Source organism: Tachysurus fulvidraco, chromosome 1 (assembly GCF_022655615.1).
Source record: "Tachysurus fulvidraco isolate hzauxx_2018 chromosome 1, HZAU_PFXX_2.0, whole genome shotgun sequence".
Lineage (NCBI taxonomy): Eukaryota > Metazoa > Chordata > Actinopteri > Siluriformes > Bagridae > Tachysurus > Tachysurus fulvidraco.
The window spans coordinates 20,549,773-20,576,482 of NC_062518.1; the positions used below are offsets into that span (position 1 = coordinate 20,549,773).

Genomic DNA, 26,710 nt, shown 5'->3' on the forward strand with positions numbered 1-26,710 from the left:
CCTATACTCTTCTGGGTGACAGTGAATGGTGCAAATCTAAATTATTACACTATACAGCTATATAAGAGTTAAGACAAACAATGCTAAGTGTTTTGACAAGATGACGATCGATCTGGGATGATCTTCAGACTCTTATCTCTTATATGTGTTTAAGTCTGTGGTTTTGCTTACATTCTATAACTACCTTTCTAGTTTGTACAGTCAGAGTGCACACAAAGCGGGCAACAACAGGGAAACCATAATAAACGTCAGTAACTCAGGATGTAAACGCCTACTAGCGACCAACTTACAACAAGAGCATCGGACAAGTGTGAATGCAGGGTTGAATCGTACCGCTTAATACAGTACCTACACATGAGACATATCCGGTTAAAAAGTGAATCGATTGCTTTGATCGGTTCTACGTGCCAGGATTAAAAGAGAACATAATTTCCTCTTCTTAGGCTTCTTACAGTAGGTTGAGTCAGGAAAATAAAATGGTTCAAATAACACTGCAAATCAGACCTAATTTTATTTATTTATTTTTTAAAGTCATCAGTTGCTCCCAGTATCCCTTCATTACTGTACATTTTTTGTATGGGGAAAGTGTAAGGATGTGTTTATTCTTTCTACATTCTATATAGTGTGAATGTGCACACCATGTTTTTGTGTGTGTACAGTATGATGCCTTGCCACGATCTGCAGGGACTGAAGTACTGTAGAAGTCAGTATCACAACCCTTTGCTAAATGCTCTCATTGCATCAAAAAAATTCACTTAACAACTAAACCCAGCCTAGCCTGAGGAATAAAGTGGTGACCTTCGGAAACGTGAGTTTGAACGATGGAAATCTAGCCGCAATTGTATGTCTGTTTATTCACTCGGTCTACAAAAAAAAACTGTTTTGGTGAGTGCAAAATGCATATTTAACCAAATGCAAAATACTTTATACTGTACTATAAAAGAAGCTTGGCGTGAAGTGCTCTCAAGGTTGCCTTTTCTATAGTCAATTCGTTGATATGTCCGTTTCTTTTCCAAAGTATGGCAACCCATAGCGGGCGATCTGGTGTTCACAGCCCATATATTCATGTGTAACATGTAGGCTAATTACAAATGTTCTTACAAAAAAAAAATCGCTACAAAGACCCCTACTATTTCCCTGAAGCTTGTCTCAAGTTTGTTTGTTTGTCCATCACATTCCAATTGCTCTCATTTTTGGTTCTTAGCATTACACAAATGTATCACTGAAAGCCACAAATAAAAGAAATTTCACTTTTTTAGATTCGAATTATTCGGTTGTTGTCTGTTTCCAACAAAAATTTACAGTTCATACATAATACACCACCCACAGAATAGGTGATGACTCTCGGGAAACGGTGGATTTATATTGAAATTTGACTCATTTTAAGAATTATTATAGTCCATAAAATAATTATGTAACTACTGATGGTTGGTTTAGAACTAATTTAATGTTTTCATATCCATAGGGTAAATATTTAAGGGTACAAATTTTTAAGTTGTAAATAATTGTATATATACAAGTTATCGGATTTCCATCATTAATAACATAGTACACAGAATTATATTTATTCATTTAATTCCTTCATGGATTCCGAGTATATCCAAGGAGCACTGGATACAAGGTGGGAATAAACCCTAGATGCGATGCTACTGTATAATGAGCTATAAACTCAAGTATTGTTGCGGATTTGGGTTTTGTTCCAACATTTTCTATCTAATTTGGTCTTAGCCAATTTCCACCCAGCAGACAGCTAGCAACCAGGGATGGCTAACACATGCTTTCTCCAAGGGATGCACTTATTTCCAGGGATTTCAGAACAGCGTAACAGATATTGCATCATCGGGTAGGCGTGGCCTATTTGATAATCTAACCCTAACCCTAACCGTAGTTTTGGTTGTTTATTTGTTTTCGAAAATAACTTAACTGTAAGATAATAAAGCATAATAGATATAAAATATAAAATCTACCTGTATGACTGTTTTGACCTTCATTATCCATCTTTTTTAACTTCCAGAAACACGCCCACTTTACGTCATTGTGACGAAACCCCTGGAATTTAGTGAATGCCCTTCCGTCAAGGCACATAAAACCACTTGTTTCTTTTCTATCCAAAGAATTCTCTCCTGTATTGAAGCTCAAAGGAACCTAAGACTAGCTAAGACTGATGGGGAGAGTATCCCATCCCTCCTACCTAAAGGACACGGCCATTCTTACCCTTTTGGCCATTCTTGCCGAACTCATGGTCTCCCAGCCTTAAAAGGCAAAATTACAATAAACTCTTGTGCTGTTTTTAGTTTTAGTGGCAGTGAATTATGAACACATTCGCCTCACACCGACAGGGTTGGGGGTTCGATTCCCACCCCCACCTTGTGTGTGTGGAGTTTGCATGTTCTCCCTGGGCCTCGGGGGTTTCCTACGGGTACTCCGGTTTCCTCCCCCGGTCCAAAGACATGCATGGTAGATTGATTGGCATCTCTGGAAAATTGTCCGTAGTGTGTGTGTGTGTGTGTGTGTGTGAGTTCATGAGTGTGTGTGTGTGTGTGCCCTGCGATGGGTTGGCAGTCCGTCCAGGGTGTATCCTGCCTCGATGCCCGATGACGCCTGATATAGGCACAGGCTCCCCGTGACCCGAGGTAGTTCGGATAAGCGGTAGAAAATGAATGAATGAATGAATGAGATTTAAATCACTATTAAAACACTAGATATCCCTGTGACATCAGCGTGACTCGCAATCACTAACTTCTCCTGGGAATAAAAGAAATAGAGCAGCAGAATCCCTATGCATTATATTTTAATATCATGCATATTTAAAGCATAATAATGTAGTTATCAGGTTGTCTTGTACTCGTTAGGATTTCCATCTCCTGGAACGCTGTACAAGCAAAGCCATTTGTCCCATTTAGAGTAACCAGGAAATGCAGTCAGTCACATTATCAGAGATCTTCCCAAACACACACATATCTCCTAGCAGCAGAATCTGGTGCTAAGCCCAAAGCCACAAAAGTGGCTGACTCAGACAAGTGCACTCTCCTCTGTAATTACAAAATGGATCATCATTTTTTTTATTTATTTATTTTTTATCCTGTTGAAGTGGAAGGCCAAAAAGTCCAGCATCAGCAGCCGTTGTTGTCTGAAGCCGGAGGAGGGCCATCATTTTAATTTCTCCTTGGACAACAGCCACAAGCGAGTATCTGGCTTATAACTTTTGTCCCATGTGGACATAATGGGATTTTTCATATGCCAAATACCATAGAGCAGAGAAGATAAAGCAGCTACAGAGAGAATGAGTGTCGCTATACATCAACGGAGTGTGTATTGAACCACAGACAGCCCGGTACAATGAGCTTCTTGTCTAAAGTGGCCGACTGTGCAATAACCACAGGACAAGGAAGAGAAATCTTATCAAAACAACGTAATTGCAAAGTCGTATCTCTTACAGGAATAGGGTATTTCCGGTCAATACCGTCCAACGGCAAATTACCTGCATACGGTTGTCACAGTGAATTAATTCGCAAAGTAATTTAGGTTTATGGTTGTCGAATTAAAGCGCATGAGGGGTAATTAGGATGGATATTAATCAGTGTCGTTTTATTTAGTCAATGAAACTTTTTATTTTTTTTTTTTACCTTCAATTACTACTCTGACCAGCAACATAAAACAATATCGATCGTAAGCAAGTGCGATTATTTTGCTGTACGCAAAAGCATATCGCTAACTGTGAAAGGAATAAAACGAACGGGATGGAAATTAATCGACGACAGGGTGACAGCTGAGTTACGGTTACCACCTTGAAGTGTGTAAATAAATAAATAAATAAATAATACCCGGGGAATAGCAATAACGATTCTGTAATTTGAGAGTTTGGATACAGGACATCATAAAGCTAATACAGTTATGTGTGTCTTAATCTGTGAACAAAAGGACATAAATACACCTAGCACTGATCGCCAGAATTAATTGTCCTTGAGCTCTTTTCCTTTAACATGACCACGTTAACTCGTGAAAGAATTTGTCGTACAAATATAGACCCAAATCTAAGAATTAGTTCTCGTAAGAATTTGACAATATTCCAGACTCCGTCCACCAAATGCATCCAGTAATTAACCAACACCGCGGGAACGAAAGCCGGAACTGGCCCAGAACTGTCTGCGATTGAATAAAACCGAATTAACTGTACCAGCTAAATCAATCTGAAGACCATTTTTAAAGTATTAAGTTACACAATGGACTTACAGAACCTATCTTTGATGATGTTTTGGCCAATTTGATTAAATTAAGCTATTTGAAGCTACGCTTTATGCAGCACCATCCTTTTCAGTCCCACATTGTGGTCTCTGGAATTAACTCCTAATGACGGACATTGATTTTTACGCTTCGGAACGTCTTGTGCCTGGATTTTATAATTGCTTTATTAAAGTCCAAAATAACGCCTAAATTTAAAAGAGCTACTTTTTCTCAGATACAGCTAAGTTTTCCAGCATCGCTGTCCACTATTATTCAGGTATTCGGGCTTCACCTTTCCACACTCCCAGAGGTTATATCTACAAAAATGTAACCGAGACGCTATAAAGCAGCACCCGCTGTGCTGTCATGCTTGATATACCTTTTTAATTCAATCCTTGAGCACGCAATTTTGGTCCTAGGCACCCTGCCCTGTGAAGGTAGGTACTGTATAAACATCCAACATGCTCTTTTAGGTTCGAGTTGGGGGTCATAAGAACCGGGAAAGATCCTGGGTGCCTGGCTATGCTTCATATCATCACCCTGGACATTGATTACATTGAACAACCATTAAACCTTAAAAATGAAATATTTTAACAGCAAAGAGGCTTTAAATTTGAGTCGGATAAATGCAACAAGAAATGAGAACATATTAAGTGTTAAGTTTCCCCTAAAAAGTTAACATATTTTAGGTTCTCTGCCCCAGGTGCTGGCAAACCTTTCAGTCTGACCCCGGGTTTCTATAACAAGCTTGTACAGTATATGTGAAGAAAAAATTTCACTGTAATGTACTGTACCTATATATGTGACAAATATCCATGAATGTTTTTTTTGTTATATTCCTTTCACACAATATGTAAAAATTTGTCTTGTTTTCTTGTCCATTTTCTCACGGCAAAAGTTTTAAAGCCCTCACCATCCTTTAAGAATGCAATGTTTCTTTTCATTAAAAATGTTATAAAGCTAGTGTGCTTTTTTGTCAAACCTCTTGTGAATTGTCAAACTACTCCCTTTTGCTTCTTCTGCACTAGCTCTGCTTTATAGACCCCAATATAGAAAGTAATCAAATTCAGATGTTTTACACCCATTTTTCATAATAAAAATGACAAGTTTTCTGATTACGTTACCTATTAAACCGAAAAATAAATAAATAAATAAATAAATAAATAAATAAATAAATAAGGGCCACTCGATCCATAGACTTATTAGAAAGGCAACACTGATTAATATTATAAATGTGATAGATTAACAGACAGATGGAAAAACAAACAATTAAGCAAATAATAGTCTTTATTTCCATGCTTTGAACCTCTAAAAATGTAGAAATGTCTGCTTTGGGCTGCATGTGCTCCTTTCTGACTTCTTGCAAGTTCAGCTGCATTATGGCATTACAGGACCTTTGGGAAATCATAAGACATTGTAAGCCCCAGCACCTATAAAGTACAATCAACAGACTCAGCTACTTTCTTTATTGCAACTGCATTGCACCCTTCTGAAATAGAACCAGTGTGTTGTTAAGGAAGAAGGCTGGAATTCCACTTCCTATGTTGGGTAGTTGGTGTTTAAAAAAGTATTTCCTAGAACCTTCTTTGGAAAGCCAACACTAGTTCTGAATGACAAGAAATCCAGGTACTTATTAAAAACAGACCAACATTGTGCTTCCCAACTCAAAAGATGTTCAGGAGAAGGACCAGGAACAATTTTGTTCATGTTGATGAACAGGTTGATGACTTGCTGGGGTGGTACACCTCTGGACCTTGGAAGAGGGTTTTCTTTAAGAAGCATGTGTCTTGGGAACATAAACAAGTGCTTCAACAGTCCATTAACAAACAAAAGCTGTATGGTTTGGACTACACCTATTAGGTACATGTTTTCTCCAGAAAACATTTCATATCTAAAATTGGGCAGAAATTAGTGTCCTTTCTATGAAGAGGACATTTTATGAGACAGGGTTACCTTCTGTTCAGCGGCAACTAATCTAAAGCACTCACCATCCAATAATAAGGAATTGTGTTAGCTCTAAAATTGTGATTAGCTCACCATACGCTTAATTGTTTTAGCTCTAAAGGAATTGTGTTAGTTTACCATACCCTCTCATTCAGGGGTATTTTTTGCAAGAACTTTAGTGGTTCTTGGTGCTGTTAAGGGCATCCCCTTTGGGTGGAGAATGGGGCATTCAAACACTGACCTTTAGTCTAGACTAATTCAGACTGTTTTCTGGGTTTTGGCTGTACATGTTAGCCATCACCAGGCCTTGGGCCAAATTCGACTATGAGCCAGGATTGAGATCTGCCAGCCAAGTGTGTCGTGCCGTCTCTGGCATTACCTGTCAACGCTGTGAGCACATATGTGCCTTTCAAAAGATCCAGACATCTCCAATAGCAGGATTGTTCATGACAACCCACTTGGTACTATATGTAAAATATGAGTAATCCAACACTATTGTACAAAAAAATAAACATTTATGAGGTGAAAATACCCACTTCAGAACGATCTGCAAATTTGCCAGAATCCAGGTAAATTCACAGGCTCAGCAATAGACAATGATTGGTAAGTCAAGTCAAGTCATGTCAAGTAGCATTTATTGTCATTACAACCATATATAGCTGTTGCAGTACACAGTGAAATAAGACAACGTTTCTCCAGGATCATGGTGCTACACAAAACAAAGACAGCGCTAAGGATTAGTAAGTAGTCTTAGACACATTAAGTGCATCTGTGCAACCTGGTGCAAACAGTGCAGGACAAGACAAACAAGACAGTGCAGGACAAGACGAAAAGACAAACAAAAAATACAAGCCAAAACACAAAAAACAATACAAAAAAACAGCACCAATCAGCGTAAATACTGCATGTTCAAACAATATTACGTGTGCAGAAATACTGGAATGAACACATTAGTGTTATAGCAGCAGTTACATGAGGTATTGTAAAGTAAGTATTGTGCAAAACAGCAATCGACTGAAATGTGAGACAAAATGTGCAAAGAGCAAAAACTGTCTGCAAAACAGCTTGTAAACAGTTTTATATGGTGGTGCTTTAGACATGGATGTAAAATTGGAAGAGTGTTGATTTGGTGTGTCAGCGTAATAGCTTTACTCCATCTTAATCTCCACAGAAATGAGGAGGAGGGGAAGAAGAAGAAGAAGAAGAAGAAGAAGAAGAAGAAAGAGAAAGAGAAAAAGAAAGGAATGGTGGATGGATGACAGTGGTGTTTATAGCAAATGCTGTCATGAGTCACTTTGTAACATTCACATCTGATTTTTTTCTCTCATCTTTTCTCAATAATTTCAGAAAAAAAATTCACTACCATATAAAATGACGTTCTTAAATAAAATAAACCTTTACAATCACAGCCATTTGTCACGTTTGACAGCTAATGTCGCCTTTTTGAACTGGCAAAACGGTGTCTTTCTCTCTCTGGATGCAGGACCCGACCAAACTGGAGCTGGTCCCAAACGGCTAAGCTAAGTGCACTGTATAGCGTGTAATAGGTGCTAGTTCACACCCTATGTAGTGGACTCGATGAGGAAGTAAGGCGCCATCTGGGATTGAACCATGTCTAGTCTAGCAGGAAGTTCAGAAGCCGGTGGAGGTATGAGCTGTTATTTTCACTTCTGTTACCATACACATTATTATTTTATTTTGTTTTGGTGTATGATGTAGTAAACGCAAAAGAGTTACAATTTTCGTGAATAAAACCTAAATAAATAAACAAATATACATTATATATATACAACTGTTATACATACATTTATATATATTTATATTAGCCGTTACCGGCTAATAAGCTAGCTACAGAATGAGACGTTATCTCTGCACAATTGTGCTTGTGTAAGGAATCATGTCTCCTGTTTATTTATTTATTTATTTTTTATTAGCTTGTTATCATCAGGTCCTAATATGTTTTAGCGGCTAAGCTAACATCCTAGTTAAAAAACCCGGAAGTATGTTTTTTTTTCTCGATGATGATTGGCTGTCTGAGTGGCCACGCTGAGACTTTAGATTGGCTGAAGCGCGAGACTCGAAAATAAAAACGATCAAATTGTTAACTGTTTAAAGTTGGAAGTGTATACTTTGTTTTTGATGCCCGTTTATCTAAGAAATTCGTCCTTCGAGGTGTCATTTCAAAGCATTTGTATGTATGGATAAAATATTTATCTTTAGGTTATTTTGTGCGTTTATTCTAAACTATGGTGGCCCATAAAGGCCAAACTACATGTACATACAAACAAAAACAAACAAACAAAAACACTCAACTGCTCATTTGCTCTGATTCACCACATCAGATGCCAGTCTGAAAGAAAACGGCAAGCTGGACAAAATCTAAGACAAAATACACTATACAGCCAAAAGTTTGTGCACCCCTGACCTAGAGGTCTTCTCGGGTCTAAAGAAATGAACCCGACCCGAATCACTTTTTACCCGAACCCGACGGGCATAAATATTTTTTTTTTTAAGAAAGACCCGACCCGAGACAAACCCGAAAAAATTAGACCCGAGTCCGACCCGACCCGTTGGCAATTTTTTTTTTACCCGACTGGACCTTAATGTTGCATAACTCTACACTAAAGTAAACGCTACAGAGTGGATTCAAAATTGATTGACAGGTCTGTTTCAACGAAAATGAGCTTACCGCCAGCCACACTTTGCCAGCCACATGTCGCAAGCGGTCTTGGCAAACAGAGGAGAGGTTGGAAAAGGACTCGAGTCGATGCACAGACACGAGATACAGTAGTTCGGGTCTTCTCGGGTCCGTTCGGTAAAAACACCTTCATTTTTAATTACCCGAGACCCGATGCCGATATTTTTAGACCCGACCCGTGTCCGAGGCACACGTGAAACTTTTAGACCCAAACCCGCTCGTGTCTTGGGTCGGACCTCGGGTTTTCGGATCTAAGTGGACCCGTGAAGACCTCTACCCTGACCATCACATGCAGTGGTGGTTGTTTCCCCCAAGCTGTTGCTACAAAGTTCAAAGCACACAATTGTCTAGTATCGTCACTGTACGATGTAAAACTTCCTAAGAACTAAGAAGTCCTGATCCTGTTCCATGTGCAAAAGGCGAGGTCGGTAAATACCTCGTTTAGTCAGGATGATTCGCAAGAAAAGTTTTGCAAGGTTAATCATGATTTCTCTAACAGTTATACATGCTTTTATTTCATGCGTTCTAGGCTATAAGATGTGGATACTCCGGTTGTTTCCGCTGGCTCTTCACTTCGTGTCCTGTGTCAACGGTGACTCGAAGGCTGTAACCACAACACTTACCACCAAATGGCCCTCTACACCTCTGCTCCTGGAAGCCAGGTAGATTCAGTTCAGAGCAACGGGCTAATAAATGTGTATGTTAAAATGACACTAGAGTTAAATTTGGTTGTATTTTAACAAACACTGATGATTATTTGTCTCCAGCGAGTTTCTTGCAGAGGAGAGCCAGGATAAGTTCTGGAACTTTGTAGAAGCTAACCAAGATATTGAAAATGACCATGATGGTAACTTTCTTGCATTCAGTCATGCATCTACTCATATAACCTTATAAGCATGCCCCCCCACCCCCCCAATTCATTCAATCAGGTTATTGGTGGTGTTTTTTCCCCTTTCACAGGCACAGATCGGTCGTATTACGAGCTGATCCTAAAGCGAGCTAGTCAGCTCTTGAGTCCTGTGCAACTGAAGCTGCTGAAGTTTGCACTCTCTTTACGTTCCTACTCCTCCACCGTTTATGCATTCCAGCAGGTCAGAGAACCTACTGTATATGTAGGGGAGAAACAGCACATTATCGTTGCCAAATCCCTCCATCTATTCATCGTCTGTATTTAACGCTTGCAATCGTTCCACAGATTGCGTCCACTGAACCTCCTCCGCCGGGCTGCAAGGCGTTTTTCAGTGTCCACGGAGAGAAATCGTGCGATCTCGACCGTCTGAAGGACCTGATCGATGCCGCTTCAGAGAAGTAAGCTCTTTAACAGAAGCAGTATTTCAAATCTCAAATTACGTTCGAATACCGTTTCTGTAGCAACAGCTAATTTACAGGATGGACTTTCCACGTTATCGAAAACAGATTTTGTAATATGTTGTTATTTAACACTGAAAAGCGATTCATGTCCGCAGGCCGAAGCCTTTTCTGTTCAAAGGCGATCACAGGTTTTCTTCTTCTGACCCGGAATCTCCCGTCGTCATCCTCTACGCCGAGTTGGGAACCAAAGATTTCGGTAAATTCCATCAGCACATGCTGGCCAAAGCCAACAAGGGCCTGATTAACTACATCCTGCGCCATTACCTCACTGTGAGTACAGTTTCAGGTTGTCCCTGGTTGTTTTTATATATATATATATATTTCCAACTGGATATTTCTTTCTTAATCACACATAAGTTCCTCTCCTTCATACTGTCTGAAATATCACAATGAACTCTATGTACCGTTTGCGTTGCAGAAACCAAGTGATAATAGAGTTTTCCTGTCTGGATACGGGGTTGAGCTGGCCATCAAAAACCAGGAGTACAAAGCCAAAGACGACACCCAAGTTCAAGGTACGATGTCGCTCGGTTTTCAGTCCTAGCTATCGAAGTGTCCCGGCAGGGTATCGAGTCAGACGCTTCTCTCTTATCGGACAGGTGCCGACGTGAACGCCACGGTGATCGGCGAAAACGACCCGGTGGACGAAGTGCAGGGCTTCCTGTTTGGCAAACTCAAGTATGTTTGTTACTTAACAAATATTTTCTCACACTTTGACGATATCTTAGGAAGAAGTATATAACCGGATCAGCTCACCCTGTCCGTATTACGTCTTTATACCCAGAACTATCTACCCAGAGCTGAAGGAACAGCTGAAGGAACTGCGCAAGCATCTGGTGGAGAGTACAAACGAGATGGCGCCGCTTAAAGTCTGGCAGATGCAAGGCGAGTCTATTAAACCTGCTACAGCTCGGAAGATTAAATTGGACTTAGCGCATGCATGTTAGCCCCCATATTCCGTCCCTCGGTAAATAGTTCGGCATCAAGCTTTAGCGCTCTATTAAGAAGAGCCGTCAAGAGACTAAAGCCACCCACACATAAAAGACGGCTCAAGACACAGGCGTAATAATCCATTACACAGTTACTATCTCTGATAAAAACCCAGCCGTTTTAAATCCGTGACACCTGGAGGAAGCTTTTTGTCACGAATGAAATTAAGCCATTAGAACTAATTCCCGTTTAAAGGATTACTTCAGGGATCAATGTCCTCCTTTTGAAATATTCAAGCCCGTTTTCAGTTCCTACCCTACCTGTGAGAAGAAAAGCTGATCTCAGGTCAGTTCTATTGGAAATGAACTTAATTTCACTAACACTAACTCTCTCTCTTTTTCCTTTCCTTTTCTATTTCCCTTTCTCCTTCGCTCTATAGACCTCAGCTTCCAGACAGCAGCCCGAATCCTGGCTGCCCCTCCTGTTGAAGCTCTTACAGTTATGAAAGACTTGAGCCAGAACTTTCCTACAAAAGCGAGGTACATCGTAAAACCTCACCCATCTCAAAAGCAGGTCAAATGCGACGTCGGTGCGAAACAGAAACGAAGCGGAGAGCGAGAACCGACGAGGTCTAAAATCAGCGCCGCTTTAATTAAGGAAATCCAAACGCTGTGTTTTTCTTTACACAAGGGGAAAGGCTTTTCATCGGGAAAACAAATCTTGACTCATGCCCGAGGCTAGAGGTTATTAAAGCAAGACTAATTGTTCAAAAATTTATCTCGGCTGCTTTAACGAACACAGTAAATTTTCCCCGTCAGCAATTAATAAAAAACAGAACACTCCTGTCAACCGAAAAAGACTAAATGCTAAGAATGCAAAATAATTTCTTTCTCTATTGGTTTTCTTATCTTTCTTCTGTTTCTGTTCAGGTCCCTAACCAAAACGGCGGTGAGCTCAGAGATTCGAAAGGAGATCGAAGAGAATCAGAAGGTAACTTTATTTGCGTTCCATCGTCCATATTGTAAAACATTAAAAAGAAAAGAAAGTATTTTGACATCTCGTTGAGAATTTCTTCTATCGTTTGCTCCGAAATCCTCAGGTTAATTCTACCCTGTATACATCTTAAATCCCGAAATAACGCCATATCTAAATATTTACTAGCTAGCAAAATGCTAGAAAGTTAAATCTAGCATGTTAATATAGGTTTCTGATTAGCCTTGTAGCCAAAGGTGTCTAAAAAAAACAACACTTAATATCCATGTGGTTCTTGGTAGTACTTTAAGGGCTCACTTGGACTGCAGCCAGGCGATTCAGCTCTCTTTATTAACGGACTCCACATTGACCTGGACATGCAGGATATCTTCAGGTGAGCAGTAATGTAGAGCCAGGATCGTGTTCATTGCCTAGTATTACATCTATTACGCAATACGAATATTATTTGACACGTACGTCGTCCCGTGCAGTGTGTTTGATGTGCTGAGGAGCGAAGCTCGGGTCATGGAGGGCCTCCGTAACCTCCTCATCGACACGCCCTTCATCCACGATATCCTCAAACTGAACATTCAGCCGACCGACTCTGATTACGCCGTGGACATCCGCAACCCTGCCGTATTTGTAAGCTTACAAACACAATCACGTAATCACCGTGACACGAAATTTCATCGCGGCAAACCGTATCTTATACCGTATATTCTTTTCTTTACAGTGGATCAATAACCTGGAGACGGACGGCAGGTACGCATCGTGGCCAGCGACCGTGCAGGAGCTCCTGCGTCCCACTTTCCCAGGAGTCATCAGACAGATTCGCAAGAATTTCCACAACATGGTGAGCATCTTGTCTCTGAACCAACCAGCCAAGCATTCTGCTCATGCATGTAACACAAGCATGACGCTCCAGTGTAATCATGCTACTTAAAAACTACTGAAAAACAAGCTAAAGTGTTAGCTAAAGAAACTATTTCAGCCTTAAAAAAATTCTAGATAAAAGTATCTAGGAATTGGACCAAAAGATTTCAAGCTCTATCTCAAGTTTTATCTTAAAAAAAATGTAGACGTTTGAGTTGAAGAAAACTGAAGTTTGGATTCTACAGAAGTAGACATTCTAGTGTAAATAACAGAGGTTTTAGCTAAAGAACCAGAAATTCTAACTAAGCATCTAAATGGTCTTATTGAAATTACTACTTTTTACTAAATCATATGCAAAGAAAAGGTCTAGCAGAAGAGCTAGACATTTTAGCTTGAAAAACCCCCCGACATGCTATGATTCCAAAACAAAAATGAGACGTTGGACAATAATGTCTAAATAAAAAAAATTCTTTATCTAAAGATATCGATGTAGAAATTAATAAGTTGAACTAGAATTTCTAGCTATAAAATGACACCTTTTAACTAAAGATCTTGTTAGAATTTTTGAGAAATTCTGCTTAAAAAAAAAACAAAAATTCTAGCTAGAGTTTGAAGTTTTAAGACAAATCTTATTACAAAATAAATTCTAGTAAGGAACCAGAAGATCTAGCTAAAGTTCTAGATACTAATCTTCAACTTCTTGCTATAAAATTACACTTTTGAACTAAAGTTCTAGTTAGAATTTATTTTGAGAAATTCTGCTTAAAAAAACAAAGATTCTAGCTAAAGAGTTAGATGTTTTGAGACAAATCTTATTACAAAATAAACTAAGTAAGGAATCAGAAGATCTAGCTAAAGATCTAGATACTAATAACTTAGTAATTAATAAATAGAACTTGAAATTCTTGCTATAAAATTATACTTTTGAACTAAAGTTCTACTTAGAATTTTGTTTTGAGAAATTCTGGTTAAAAAAAACAAAAATTCTAGCTAAAAAGTTTGACATTTTAAGACAAATTTTATTACAAAATAAATTCTAGTAAGGAATCAGAAGATCTAGCTAAAGTTCTAAATGTAGTAAATAATTAGAACTTGAAGTTCTAGTGATAAAATCACACTACAGTTTTAGCTAGAATTTTTTTTTTGATTTGAGAAAAAAAATCTAATTCTAGCAAAAGAGTTAGAAGTTCTACATAAAAACGTATTAAAAAGTAAATTCTAGTGTCATTTTTTTTTACTAAAGAGTTAAAGTTCTAAGACAAACCCGAGTCAGAATTACGAGGTGATAGTGAAGCTTTAAACGAATTTTGTTTCGCTTCTTAAATAAATTTTTTAGTAAAGTTTATGTGTATTTGGATTCTTGCAAGTCAATTAATATGAAACGACAAAGTCTCACACCACTGACAGTAAAGTTGTGTTTGCAGTGGAACATACTGTAACAAGCTAAAAAAACTTGACCATGTTGGATCAAGTCATTCATGGTGATAATGATAAGATGATAAAATAAAGCTAGATTTCAGTTCGAGTCAAGTCTTCTACGGTAACATAGAACTAACAGAACTATTCTGACTTCTTTTAGGTCATCATATTGGACCCGACTCAGGAGAGCACGGCAGAACTCTTGAGTGTCGCAGAGATGTTTTACGCCAATAACATCCCCCTCAGGTACTTAGTTCAGGTTGAGGTGTTGGGCTACTGATCGGAAGGTCATGGGTTCGAATCCCAGGTCCACCAAGCTGCCCCTGCTGGGCCAGTGAGCAAGGCCCTTAACCCTCAGTTGCTCAGTTGTAAGTCACTCTGGATAAGGGTGTCTGCTAAATGCCGTAAATGTAAATGTAAACTCTCGGCTAGGTTATTTAAATAAATCGCGCTTAAAATAATTGTTGTTGGTGTCGATCTTTTTTTTTAACCCTTTTGTTCTTGACTCTTCAGACTAGGACTGGTGTTCGTGGTGAACGACGCTGACGACGTTGACGGCATGCAGGACGCCGGAGTCGCTATGCTACGAGCCTTCAACTATATCGCGGAAGAAGTGGACAATCAGTTGGCCTTCGATGCCGTCGTGTCAGTAAGTCGTGTTTGTTAGTTGCTAAATCACAGAATTATAATTGGGTAAAAATTTATATCTATCCAAACGCAGCAACGAAGTGAAGACAATAACATTTAGTGAATGTTTTTTTTTTATATATATATATATATTAGATGTTGAACCGTGTGCCCAGTGGAGGGAAGCTGAAAGTGGAGGACGTGGTGGCCGTGATGAAGAAACGTTATCCCTATGTGGAAGTAAGCAGCATTCTCGGAGCAGATTCGGCCTACGACCACAATCGCAAGGTACGGTTGTGTAATTAAGTTGGATTCATTTGCTTGATCAGTGTAAGAAGAAGTTGCCGTGTGCTAATCACAAACGGGTCTCTCTGATCTTCACGTGCAGGAAGGGAAGGCGTATCACGAGCAGACAGGAGTGGGTCCTCTACCTGTGGTCCTGTACAACGGCATGCCTTTACAGCCAGAGCAGCTGGACTCCGATGAGCTCGAGACCACCATCATGCACAAGATCCTGGACACCACCAGTTCTTTCCAGCGAGCCGTCTATCTGGTGAGGAAAGCCTCTACCGTTGCTTTGCTTGCAACAACACAGTTTGTGTCCCGCTGTAGCATAAAACAATTCTTTTGTCTAATTTGATCGATTTATTGTTTTTATTTCAGGGTGAGCTGGCAAGCGATCACGACGTAGTGGAATTCATCATGAACCAGCCAAACGTGGTGCCACGCATCAACTCGCGCATCCTAACCACCACCAGGAGCTACCTGGATCTCTCCAGCACCAGTCAGTTCACTTTTATTAGCTTCCCGAATCTAATTTGCGATCCAGATAATTTGCAGCGCTCAGCTGAAGACTCGGCTCCGGGGAACGCAGCCTCGTTTCCAGTTCTGAACGTCACTAAGCGTCTCGCTCGCCCTTGAAAATCCGTTTACCTACACAAGGAGTAAGCGGAGGATATTCATAAAGCGCTTTATTCCTCGAGGAAATTAAGTTGGAGGAGCGTATTTACGTTTGGCTGGAGGCTGGAATAGGGTTAAAGACAAAAATTGAACAGCTAATTGCAAAAAAACCAAAACAAATGCATGGTTTCTCTTGTATTACGGAGATTAGTTTTATTTTCCACGTGTCATTTTTCTATCTCTCATATTTTTACAGTAAAGTTTAAAGTGCACTTGGTTTTAGCTTTTGTAAACGAGTCACGAGAAAAACAGCCCTCTTTTTAGAGAAATGCTTAAAACGCAGCGGAAATAAACGAAACGAAGGACATTCCGTACATTCACGTCATTCGAAAACGTTTATTTATTAGTCAGTGGTGTCTATTTTTCACGCCAAGGAGCGTTTAGTTATGTTTCGGTACATTTATAATCTTTATCGCCTTCAGATAACCATTTTATCGATGATTACGCCCGCTTCCTCTTCCTGGACACTAAAGAGAAGAACACGGCCGTGTCTAACAGCATGAACTACATGACCAAGAAAGGTAAACTTGTTGTCCTCTTGTTGCCATAACGACTGACATCAGGTCAGTTAGCATTTTACGAATACTATACAGTTTGGGACATTACTCGTTTTTTTATTATTGTTTTTTTTCACTTTCAGTGTTTCACTTTCATCTTTCTCTTTCTCTCTCACTTTCCCTTCTGCTTCCGTTTCCTCTTTTTATCGTCATGGTTTGCTTTTAAAGGAATGCACTCTACTGTCTCCTCCGGTAATTCCTTTTCCTTAACCGCCGTCATCTTAACGTATGTGAATGCTTATGCTTTGTGTGTGTGTGTGTTTGTTTTGTTTTCCTCTCTTTAGTTGTGTCACATGGATGACAAATTAAAGGAAAACCCCAACATAATTTGTGTTAATAAAATTTCTTTCTTTCTTTCTTTCTTTCTTTCTTTCTTTCTTTCTTTCTTTCTTTCTTTCTTTCTTTCTTTCTTTCTTTCTTTCTTTCTTCATGTCTTTCTTTCTTTCTTTCATCATTCCTTCCTTCCTTCCTTCCTTGTATGTGCATGCTTATGCTTTGTTTGCGTGGTTTTTTTTTTTTCTTCTTTTTTTGGTTTCCTCTCTTCATTTGTGTCACATGGATGACAAATGAAAGGAAAACCCCAACATCATTTGTGTTAATAAAATATTAGGCTATGAAATGATTAGTTTATCTTCCCATCATTTGAGTAACTGTCACTATAGACTTTCCTCTGCATCTTTAACCGTATGCTGATGATTTCAAACAGACAGAAGGGAGAAAAGCCAGCGGTCAATATTCTGCTTGTATATAATAGATATAAGACATAACCTGGATAATTTTAGGTCTGTCTATAGGACGTGGCTTTGGAGGTAATACACCTTCTTGTATGCTATGTGGATCATAGTTTCTTAGTAAACACACTGCATAGTTTTAGTTACATAACCAGCACGTTGAGCTAAATTACAGTAAGTGTCTGTATGTGACCGACATAACAGAGCTCCATTTCTAGCTTTGTGTCCTAATATCGACTCCTGTACAGTGCTCATTTTTGTGCCTCATTGTGTTTTACCAAATAAATCCATGACAATAAACCCAACATCGTACGATCTGCATACAGATGATGGCGTCATCCGTCCCGTGACTTTTTGGGTGGTCGGCGATTTTGACCATCCAACAGGCAGACAGCTGCTGTACGACGCCATTAAACACATGGTAAAGTCCAAGTGAAAAAGACCACTTAGATAGATGATTGAGCCATTGATCAATGTAGGCTAAAAGTACATCACTCAAAAGTTTAAGCATCACCCATTTTTATTTCGATCTTCTGTCCAGAAAACCAGTAATAACGTGCGTTTGGGGATGATCAATAACCCAACAGACAGTCCCTCGAACGCAACCACTCTGATCGCCCGGGCCATCTGGGCGGCCATGCAGACTCAAACGGCCAACAACGCCAAGAACTTCATCACCAAAATGGTCAAAGAGGAGACGGCTGAAGCGCTGTATTCCGGGACCAACATCGCCGGATTTGCTGTCGGGGTGAATTTAAAAAAAAGCTGTTATTAAAAATCGATCACTTCTTAAAAATATAAACAAAACGTTATCACTTTTTTTTTATCAGATTTTTCTATTTCTATTTTTTTCTATTTTCTCATTTGAATGAATTCCTAACAATTTAACCCCGCCCTATATTTCAGTATTAAACGGCTTTAATTATGAGATTTTATTCCCAGTTAATAGGATATAAAATGTCAGATATGGACTTGCACTATAGTTCTATCTTGTGCTTCCCCAGGGCATGGACGTTTCCCTTTTCAAAGAGGCGTACGCGTCTCCTAAAATGGACTTCCTCTTGGCCCAAGCCGCTTATTGTCGCGACGTCCTTAAGCTGAGTAAAGGCCAGAGGGCTGTCATTAGTAACGGACGGGTGAGTTAACCAATCGGATGATGGAATCCCTGAGACAGAATCCTCCGAATCCTTTTCTGCATATCTTTTCTGTTCTTTGCAGATTATCGGCCCTCTCGAGCAGGGGGAGGTCTTTAACCAGGACGACTTCCTTCTCCTGGAGAGCATCATCCTGAAAACATCCGGAGAGCGAATCAAGAACAAAATCAAGCAGCTGGGTGTTGAAGAAGACCGGTACGGCAGCTCGTTGTACTGTACCTGGATGTAGTGATGAATAGAGTACACCATGATGATGCTACACTGCATTCTAGAGACCAAGACATTAGTTGTGACGATTAGCTTTTGTCCCCCCCCAGAGCGAGCGATTTGGTCATGAAGGTGGATGCTTTGCTGTCATCGCAGCCCAAAGGCGAGGCCCGGATCGAGTATAGCTTCCCGATGGAAAGACACAGGTGAATGAATGTGAAAGTCCGGTACATTCTTCTCATTTCTTCAGCTCCGTTCTCAAAGTTCATCATGTTATATGATTGTTGCAGTGCTGTAAAGATCCGCCCTAAGGAGGAGGAAGTGTACTTTGACATAGTGTCTGTGGTGGATCCCGTCACCAGAGATGCTCAGAAACTGGCTCCTCTTCTCTTGGTAATATACTTTGTATCATGGCATTACAGTACAGTTTTATATCAGGCATCCTTCTACACCTATAGATCTTATTTATATTTCCTTGCTCCAAGGCTTAAAGCTTTTTGACCTCACTTTATTTTTTTCTCCTTTGCATACCTTCCAGGTCCTCAAACAGCTGGTCAACGTAAACATGCGAATCTTCATGAACTGCCAGTCCAAGCTCTCTGACATGCCGCTTAAAAGGTAAGCATTGCTCCAGGATCCGCATCACACTCGGGTGTAGCCTTAGATGTAACCGTCCATCCACCCTCGGATTCTTATACATCTTTTTTCTTTTGCTCCGTAGTTTCTACCGATACGTGCTTGAGCCCGAGGTAACCTTCATGGCAGACAACAGCTTCGCTCTGGGCCCGATAGCTAAGTTCCTGGACATGCCCCAGTCTCCACTATTCACTCTGAACCTGAACACCCCCGAGAGCTGGATGGTAGAGTCAGTGCGTACTCGGCACGACCTGGACAACATCTACCTACAAGAGGTATGTCCATCTGCAAAGAGTGTAGAAGTAGATAAATAGGTTTAACATGTAATTGTGGGCATAGTGTCCTCCTGGATGGATGACCAGAAGCATGGATGGTCAATAATACTCTTTGCTCTTCAGGTGGACAGCATCGTAGCTGCAGAGTATGAGCTGGAGTATCTTCTCCTGGAAGGTCACTGTTTTGATGTGAGCACCGGTCAGCCACCTCGCGGGCTCCAGTTCACCCTGGGCATGGCCTCAGACCCCGTCATAGTGGACACCATCGTCATGGCTAACTTGGTAAGGGACTTCTTTCGATCTATCTACTAGATGTCGTGTTTGTGTTATACTCCACGACTGATTCGTTTTTTCTCCTCCAGGGCTACTTCCAACTCAAAGCAAACCCAGGAGCCTGGATCCTTCGGCTGAGAAAAGGAAGATCTGACGATATCTACAAGATCTACAGGTAGGTTTCCGGTGTCCGAGTACCGTACGCGTGTGTATGGGATTGTGTGTGAATTTCACATTTCTTTCGCCATAGTCATGACGGTACAGACTCTCCAGCCAACGCCGAGGACTTAATAGTGGTGCTGAACAACTTCAAGAGCAAGATCATTAAAGTGAAGGTGAGTGCGAAGAGAGCTGGTATCTGATTCTAAGGTCGGGTTTGAAGGCTCGCGTTACAATACGATCATGAAGTTATGATAACGTACTGAGATATCATGGGTATTGTGAATATTATAATAAGCTTGTTTGAAATGTACTACTTATAAACTCCACTTTTCAAGCTTTGCATGATTGCCCGCTATTCCCATAAACGTTGTCCCAGTTGGCCCCAGAAGCTCAGGCACTGATCTGGTGTTCAGACTCTAATCAGATTTTACAAACCCAATTTCATCCTTTCATGCGTTGAGGCCCATCGTACACTTTTGTCCTGTTCTGCTTTAAAATGCAATTGGAGTCACTCCCAGAACCCCAGTGTTCAATTTCTCTCTCAGGTGCAGAAAAAGCCAGACATGATGAACGAGGAGCTCCTTAATGACGGCAGCAGTGAGGACGACTCCGGGTTCTGGCAGTCCCTAACCAGGTAGAGGATCCCAAGCCCTCTCTCTTTCCGGGGAAGGAAGGAAGGAAGGAAGGAGGAGGAAGGAAGGGGAGGGAGGGAGGGAGGGAGAGGAGGGAGGAGGGAGGGAGAGGAGGGAGGAGGGAGGGAGAGGAGGGAAGGAAGGGAGAGAGAGGAGGAAGAGAGGGAGGGAGGGAGATAGAAGGGAGGAAGAGAGGGAGGGAGGGAGGGAGGGAGGGAGGGAGGAGAGAAAGGAGGAAGAGAGGGAGGGAGGGAGGGAGGGAGGGAGAGGAAGGAAGGGAGGGAGAGAGAGGAAGGAAGGAAGGGGGAGGGAGGGAGGGAGGGAGGGAGGGAGGGAGGGAGGGAGGGCGGGAGGGAGAGGAGGGAAGTGAGGGAAGAAGGAAGGGGGAGGGAGGGAAGGAGGGAGGGGGAGGAAGGAAGGGAGGGAGAGGGAGAGGAAGGAAGGAAGGAAGAGGGAGGGAGGGAGGGAGGGAGGGAGGGAGGGAGGGAGGGAGGGAGGGAGGGAGGAGGGAGGGAGAGGAGGGAGAGAGGAATGAGAGGGCGTGAGGAAGAGAGGGAGGGTAGGGAGAGGAAGGACGAGAGGGGAGGGACTGAGAAGGAAGGACGGAAGGAAGGAGGAGGAAGGAAGGGAGGAGGCAGGGAGGAGGAGGGAGGGAGGGAGGGAGAGAGGGAGAGAGGAAGTAAGGGAGGGAGGGAGAGGAAGGAGAAGAAGGAAGGAAGGAAGGAAGGAGAGGGGGGGAGGGAGAGAAAGAGAAGGGGAGGGAGAGAGAGAGGGAGGGAGGTCTTCTTTCTTTCTTTCTTTCTCTTCCTTCCTCTCTTTCTCTTCCTTCTCCTTCCTTCCTTCCTTCCTCTTTCTTTCTTTCTTTCTTTCTTTCTTTCTTTCTTTCTTTCTTTCTTTTCCTTCCATCCTTCCTTCCTTTCTCTCTCTCTTTCTTTAAATCACCATATTTAAATCAAATATGAAACCTTCCAGGGGATTCACCGGTGGGCAGAAAGTGGAGGAAACCAAGAAGGAAAAAGATGACGTCATCAATATTTTCTCTGTGGCCTCGGGACACTTGTACGAGAGGTTCCTGAGGTAAATCTCACTTACTGCTGATTTTATTTATTTATTTATTTCACTACTCTGCTCAATTTGCTCCGTCGATTTGCGAATAGATTTTACATTTGCTGATCTGAGGATGGCATCGTGTGATATTTGAAAGTGGCACCACCTTAGATTGACATTTGCTTCTGCCTGTATTACATCTTTTTATCGAATTATATCTCTTCCCGTTTTCCTCCCGTGATCTTTAGACGCGTCGCGTCCGATTAGTGTCGGCATTATTCCTTTTCCGGCAGAATTCCGTCTTTAAGGTCATTTTCACGGATTGCTTTCTCAGTCTTAAATTACGCAGGCTTAAAGCTGATAAACGTCATGATCTAGGGTCAGTTTTAAATGCTATACACGATAAACGTTATACTGTTTTTTTTCTCTCCTTTCTTTAAGAATAATGATGCTGTCTGTACTGAAACACACCAAGACACCAGTGAAGTTCTGGTTTCTGAAGAACTATCTGTCGCCGACCTTCAAGGTGCGTATGGGAACTCCTAATATCATGCAATGTACACGTCCCAAACGCTTAATTACAGTGTAAACTTTATATCGTTCCTCAAACGGTCACTTTAATTGGTGACACCAGCTAATGGCACCAGGACCTCAGCACCATCTGACCGATCAGGCATGAGAATTTAAAAGCACTGTGTTCATTAGAGAGCCAGTTAAATGCAGTTTAAACATATTCATGTATCCCTGGCATGGCAGGAATTTATCCCCTACATGGCTCAGGAATACGGATTCCAGTACGAGTTGGTGCAGTATAAGTGGCCTCGCTGGCTCCATCAGCAAACCGAGAAGCAGCGCATCATCTGGGGCTACAAGATCCTCTTCCTGGACGTACTCTTCCCACTCGCCGTGGATAAATTCCTCTTTGTGGATGCTGACCAGGTACCGTTTACTGTAGGGTGCATTACTTGGACGCTTCTGCCCCCTTCAGGCAGAACACTGTAACTTCAACTGGAAGCGCTAAAGTTTAGTTTAGATTAAATTTGACATATTTCTGACCGTTTTTTTTCTGACCTGTAAGTTTTTCAATCATATCTCACGGCAGTCAACTTGATGACAGGTTTTTTTTTTTTTGCCACAATCCTCTAGATTGTGCGAACAGACCTAAAAGAGCTGCGCGACTTGGACCTGGAGGGGGCACCATACGGTTACACGCCTTTCTGCGAGAGCCGCAGGGAGATGGACGGCTACCGCTTCTGGAAGTCAGGCTACTGGGCCAGCCATCTGGGACCCCGCAAATACCACATCAGGTTAGGAGGCACCGATGTTCCCTGACAAAGTGCATGAAGTAAAAATAAAAAGATCCTTGTTGGAAGGAGTCTCCAGTGTTAGTGCGTTGTCATAGGTTTACAAAATGGGCCACGAGTCGAAGCCCAATAGCAGGTTCATTAGAAATCATAACTAAGCTTGTCTTGTCTCCGTTTCTCTTACCAGCGCACTGTATGTGGTCGACCTGAAGAAGTTTAGGAAAATCGCTGCAGGAGACCGACTGCGAGGACAGTACCAAGGACTGAGCCAGGATCCCAACAGTCTGTCCAACCTCGACCAGGTGTGTGTGTGTGTTGGCATGGGAATCGTACAAAACTGTGCCAGAACACCGTTAACACCCGCTTTCACACATGACACAGATGCACCAGTTAGTTTTCTTGCCATTAGGTGCTATAGGGTTCTTTTCATGTTTGCTTTGTTGCAGAATTCTTTTTTTTTTTCCCAACACAGGATCTGCCGAACAACATGATCCATCAAGTACCCATCAAATCTCTGCCGCAGGAGTGGCTCTGGTGTGAGACGTGGTGCGACAATGCCTCCAAGGCCAAGGCCAAGACCATCGACCTGGTACTTAACCATGCATTTAGAATTGTTTTTTTAAAATACTCTCGAGGAAAGTAAATCACCTTGTGTTTTTGTATCGTTTTGCATTTTAACTGCCCTTTTTTTCGGAAACCATCACACTCAACCTCGTCCACACGTTAACCAAACTCGTCTGTATTAACGGATGAATGTTTACGTTACAGTGCAACAACCCACAGACTAAAGAGCCAAAACTCCAGGCAGCAGTCAGGATCGTGGCTGAATGGACGGATTACGATCAGGAGATCAAGAGAATTTATAACAAGTTTCTGGAAGGGCGAGAGAGAGGAGCTCACTCTGGAGAAAAACACACACATGAGAGAAAGACAGGTGAGCGCTCTCTACCATCACTGACCTATAACCTCTATTTCTCACTCGTGGTCCACCTTCTGGTGTCAGGCCAGAATTTGGATTCCGTTATCTCTTGTGCTAGTCAGCGTCTCGCGTATTAACGGAAACTGATCGAACTGGTTTCCAATCTAAAGGTTTCTCAAGAGCTCTAAAACTATTCTATCGATACCATTGTGTGGCTTAAGCACTATATAGTGATCCCTCGTTTATCGCGGTTCATGGGGTCCGGAACCCCTCGCGATAGGTGAAAATCCGCGAAGTAGGATTGGCCCTAAGTTTGACCTTTTCACTGAAGGTCATCATCTTCCTCTTGGGCTCACTAGAGGAATCATTTGCAGGGGCACCGTGCTTAGGAGGCATTGTAAGGGCTTAACGAAAAGTTAATTTCGAACACAATACGCGAGACACAGTTGACAGCGTGAACGAGAGCGGCGAGATACAACAAGGGAAGTAGCTGGGAGAGGATGCGATGATGCGCAACCAATCAGCTCAGATCTCGCACCGGGAACCAATCATGTGCCTTGTCTGAGTGCCCGTGGGTATGTACAAAGCCTCTGAGAAAGTTTCTCTCTTTGTCTGGCATCCTGGGAAACTGTTTTTATTTTTATTTTTCGATGAATATTTTTGAAAATCAGCGATGCACTGAGGCCGCGAAACTTGAACCGCAAAGTTTTACTGTAATACTTACCAGCCAACTCACCTCTGTTTCCTCTCTCTCTCTCCTTTTTAGATGGACAGAAGCACACAGAGCTGTAAACGGACTGCTTTCCGCACACCGGGACGACTGACTCTGTTTAAAGAGTTGTCTTTTTTTTTTCTTTCTGGGTTTTCCTTTTAAACAAACAAAAAAAAGGCCTATTCTCCTGGAGCGGGGTCCATGTTGGCGCTGTGAAAACTTGAATGGAATGTTTCATCCTATCTCGTTTGTGTATGCATGGGGCAAAGGGGCAGGACCAAGAGGAAACTGGCGTAGAGCAAATTAGGTAGCTCTGCTGTGGAATTCTGGGAAATCATATACGAGGCGTCTCTTATATCTGAAGTGCTATAACAAATATCTCTGAATCTGCCCGTGTGTGTGTGTGTGTGTGAGAGAGAGAGAGAGAGTATGTGTACCTGTTAAGTCGATGCTCAAAAGGAGACACATCCTTCCATCTGGTTAGTGAGAAATTCATGACGTTTCAGTTCTTTCTTACAGTTCCACGCTTGTCACCGTTCAATAGGAAAGGCTAATTTATTCAACTGACAAAGGATATAAATAAAGGATGAATTTTTTTTGCCCTGTGTCTGATTTCTCACAAAATGAGCAGAACTTTGTCTATTCGTGTTCGTTGCCAATGTTTTTGAAGTTCACGTCATATTTTTTATTTTTTTTTCTTTCTCTCCTCTTCTCGAACTACTGTATCGTTTTTAAGCAAACCCGAGAACACGGAGGACATTCAGTCAGTCGAAATTGTTGTCAGGATAATGCGGGATTAATTGTGGGATGTCAGATATTTTTTAATAAAAGAAATGGAATAAATTCATGCTTTGCTTGTGGGTTTTGTTTTCCCTTGGATTGTAAAAGCATTCAAATTAGTTGCCACAAGGGGGCGCCATGCATCAACAAACGGTGAAATGCTTTCCAGTGGGGAAAAAAATGGGTACTAACTAAAACTTTTCAAGATGCAGGAGTCTTCATACATTTTATTTCTTTTTTTCCCCTCACATTTGTGGGTGAAAGATACATATTAAATGTCCCAACATATTAAAAGTCTCAACATAAAAAAGATAATTTTCAATGCATATATAATAATATACTGTTAAATAATAATAATAATAAAAAAAAACACCCTGAATAATCCTTACTTGCAATGAAAAGTAAAAATCACTGGCTGTTATTGGAAAATAATCAAGTTTGAGATAACATGTAACATTAACTCGATCACAAGACCCATGACTGACTGCAGTTCCCAAAGTGTTTTATTTCTTACTTCTTTCCTAAAAAAAAAAAAAAGTCTTTGGACTTTTCTCTCTCTGAATGTTCATTCCATCCTGATTTCACATCAGATTTAAACATTGATTAGATCAGTGTAAACATTTCATCTCCTTCTGTGAGACTGGTTGTGATTCAAACCGTCATCATGGCACGATCGTCATGTCATTGTGGTAAATCTCGTCTCATATGGATGGTCTGGTAGATGAACGCGTCGTTCGTCCGTTAGTGTGGAAATTCTGTGTAGTGATAGTTTAACGAAAAGTTTTTTTTGTTGTTTTTGTTTCTCCATAGAAAGTCGGTGGAGGTGAAAAGTTTCAGTGTCAGTCGCAAAGCCAGAAAGAGAGTCGTTTGCATGTGGATGATGGTTGTAGCCTGAATCCTCTCTCTCTCTCTCTCTCTCTCTCTCTCTCTCTCTCTCTCTCTCTCTCTCTCTCTCTCTCACTCTGACTACATATAGTTACCATGACAACATGCCATTTATTTCTGTATGATTCAGCCAGTCTGCTCGTTATTGGCCGTTTCTTTTTTAGACCTCATGTTTTGGATGAATTTGCATGCAAATGACTTGGTGCTGTCTCCGTCTCTCCTTTTTTCCCTTCTGCCCGTCTAGTCTTTGTTTCCTCCATTCCTCCTTCTCTCTCTCTCTCTCTCTCTCTCTCTCTCTCTCTCTCTCTCTCTCTCTCTCTCTCTCTCTGACTGTAAAACACTAACACTTTCATGGAGTCACGGTTATGAATGCGGCTTGTTCTCAGGCCAAATAGCTGCATACTATGCAACATTTTAA

The 26,710-nt window shown here is 41.3% G+C and overlaps 1 protein-coding gene across 2 annotated transcripts; it reads left to right on the forward strand.

Annotated features, from left to right (window-relative positions):
- The first annotated feature begins 7,679 nt into the window (after positions 1–7,679).
- Positions 7,680–25,474, forward strand: uggt1 (UDP-glucose glycoprotein glucosyltransferase 1). Of its 2 annotated transcripts, XM_047817682.1 has the most exons (41): positions 7,680–7,816; positions 9,396–9,528; positions 9,634–9,713; positions 9,827–9,957; positions 10,062–10,174; positions 10,333–10,507; positions 10,656–10,752; positions 10,837–10,915; positions 11,022–11,122; positions 11,607–11,706; positions 12,097–12,157; positions 12,442–12,533; positions 12,631–12,781; positions 12,873–12,992; positions 14,592–14,677; positions 14,945–15,080; positions 15,215–15,346; positions 15,447–15,611; positions 15,722–15,842; positions 16,441–16,539; positions 16,744–16,767; positions 17,633–17,727; positions 17,848–18,054; positions 18,311–18,442; positions 18,525–18,655; positions 18,778–18,873; positions 18,958–19,060; positions 19,206–19,285; positions 19,389–19,578; positions 19,702–19,860; positions 19,941–20,026; positions 20,102–20,186; positions 20,559–20,647; positions 21,618–21,722; positions 22,134–22,218; positions 22,449–22,631; positions 22,839–22,999; positions 23,184–23,298; positions 23,469–23,585; positions 23,765–23,930; positions 24,682–25,474. In XM_047817682.1, the coding sequence occupies exons 1-41, from the start codon at positions 7,780–7,782 to the stop codon at positions 24,705–24,707; spliced, it is 4,644 nt and encodes a 1,547-aa protein (XP_047673638.1). In that variant the 5' UTR covers positions 7,680–7,779; the 3' UTR covers positions 24,708–25,474. The 2 variants fall into 2 exon arrangements, with proteins under 2 accessions (XP_047673638.1, XP_027004316.2); XM_027148515.2 differs by lacking the exon at positions 16,744–16,767.
- The last annotated feature ends 1,236 nt before the right edge of the window (positions 25,475–26,710 follow it).

Coding starts and splice junctions, on each gene's coding strand:
- uggt1 (XM_047817682.1), top strand. CDS start 7,780: ATGTCTAGTCTAGCAGGAAGTTCAGAAGCCGGTGGAG. Junction 14,678..14,944: donor GCCAATAACATCCCCCTCAG/GTACTTAGTTCA, acceptor TTGACTCTTCAG/ACTAGGACTGGTGTTCGTGG. Junction 23,931..24,681: donor CACACATGAGAGAAAGACAG/GTGAGCGCTCTC, acceptor TCTCCTTTTTAG/ATGGACAGAAGCACACAGAG.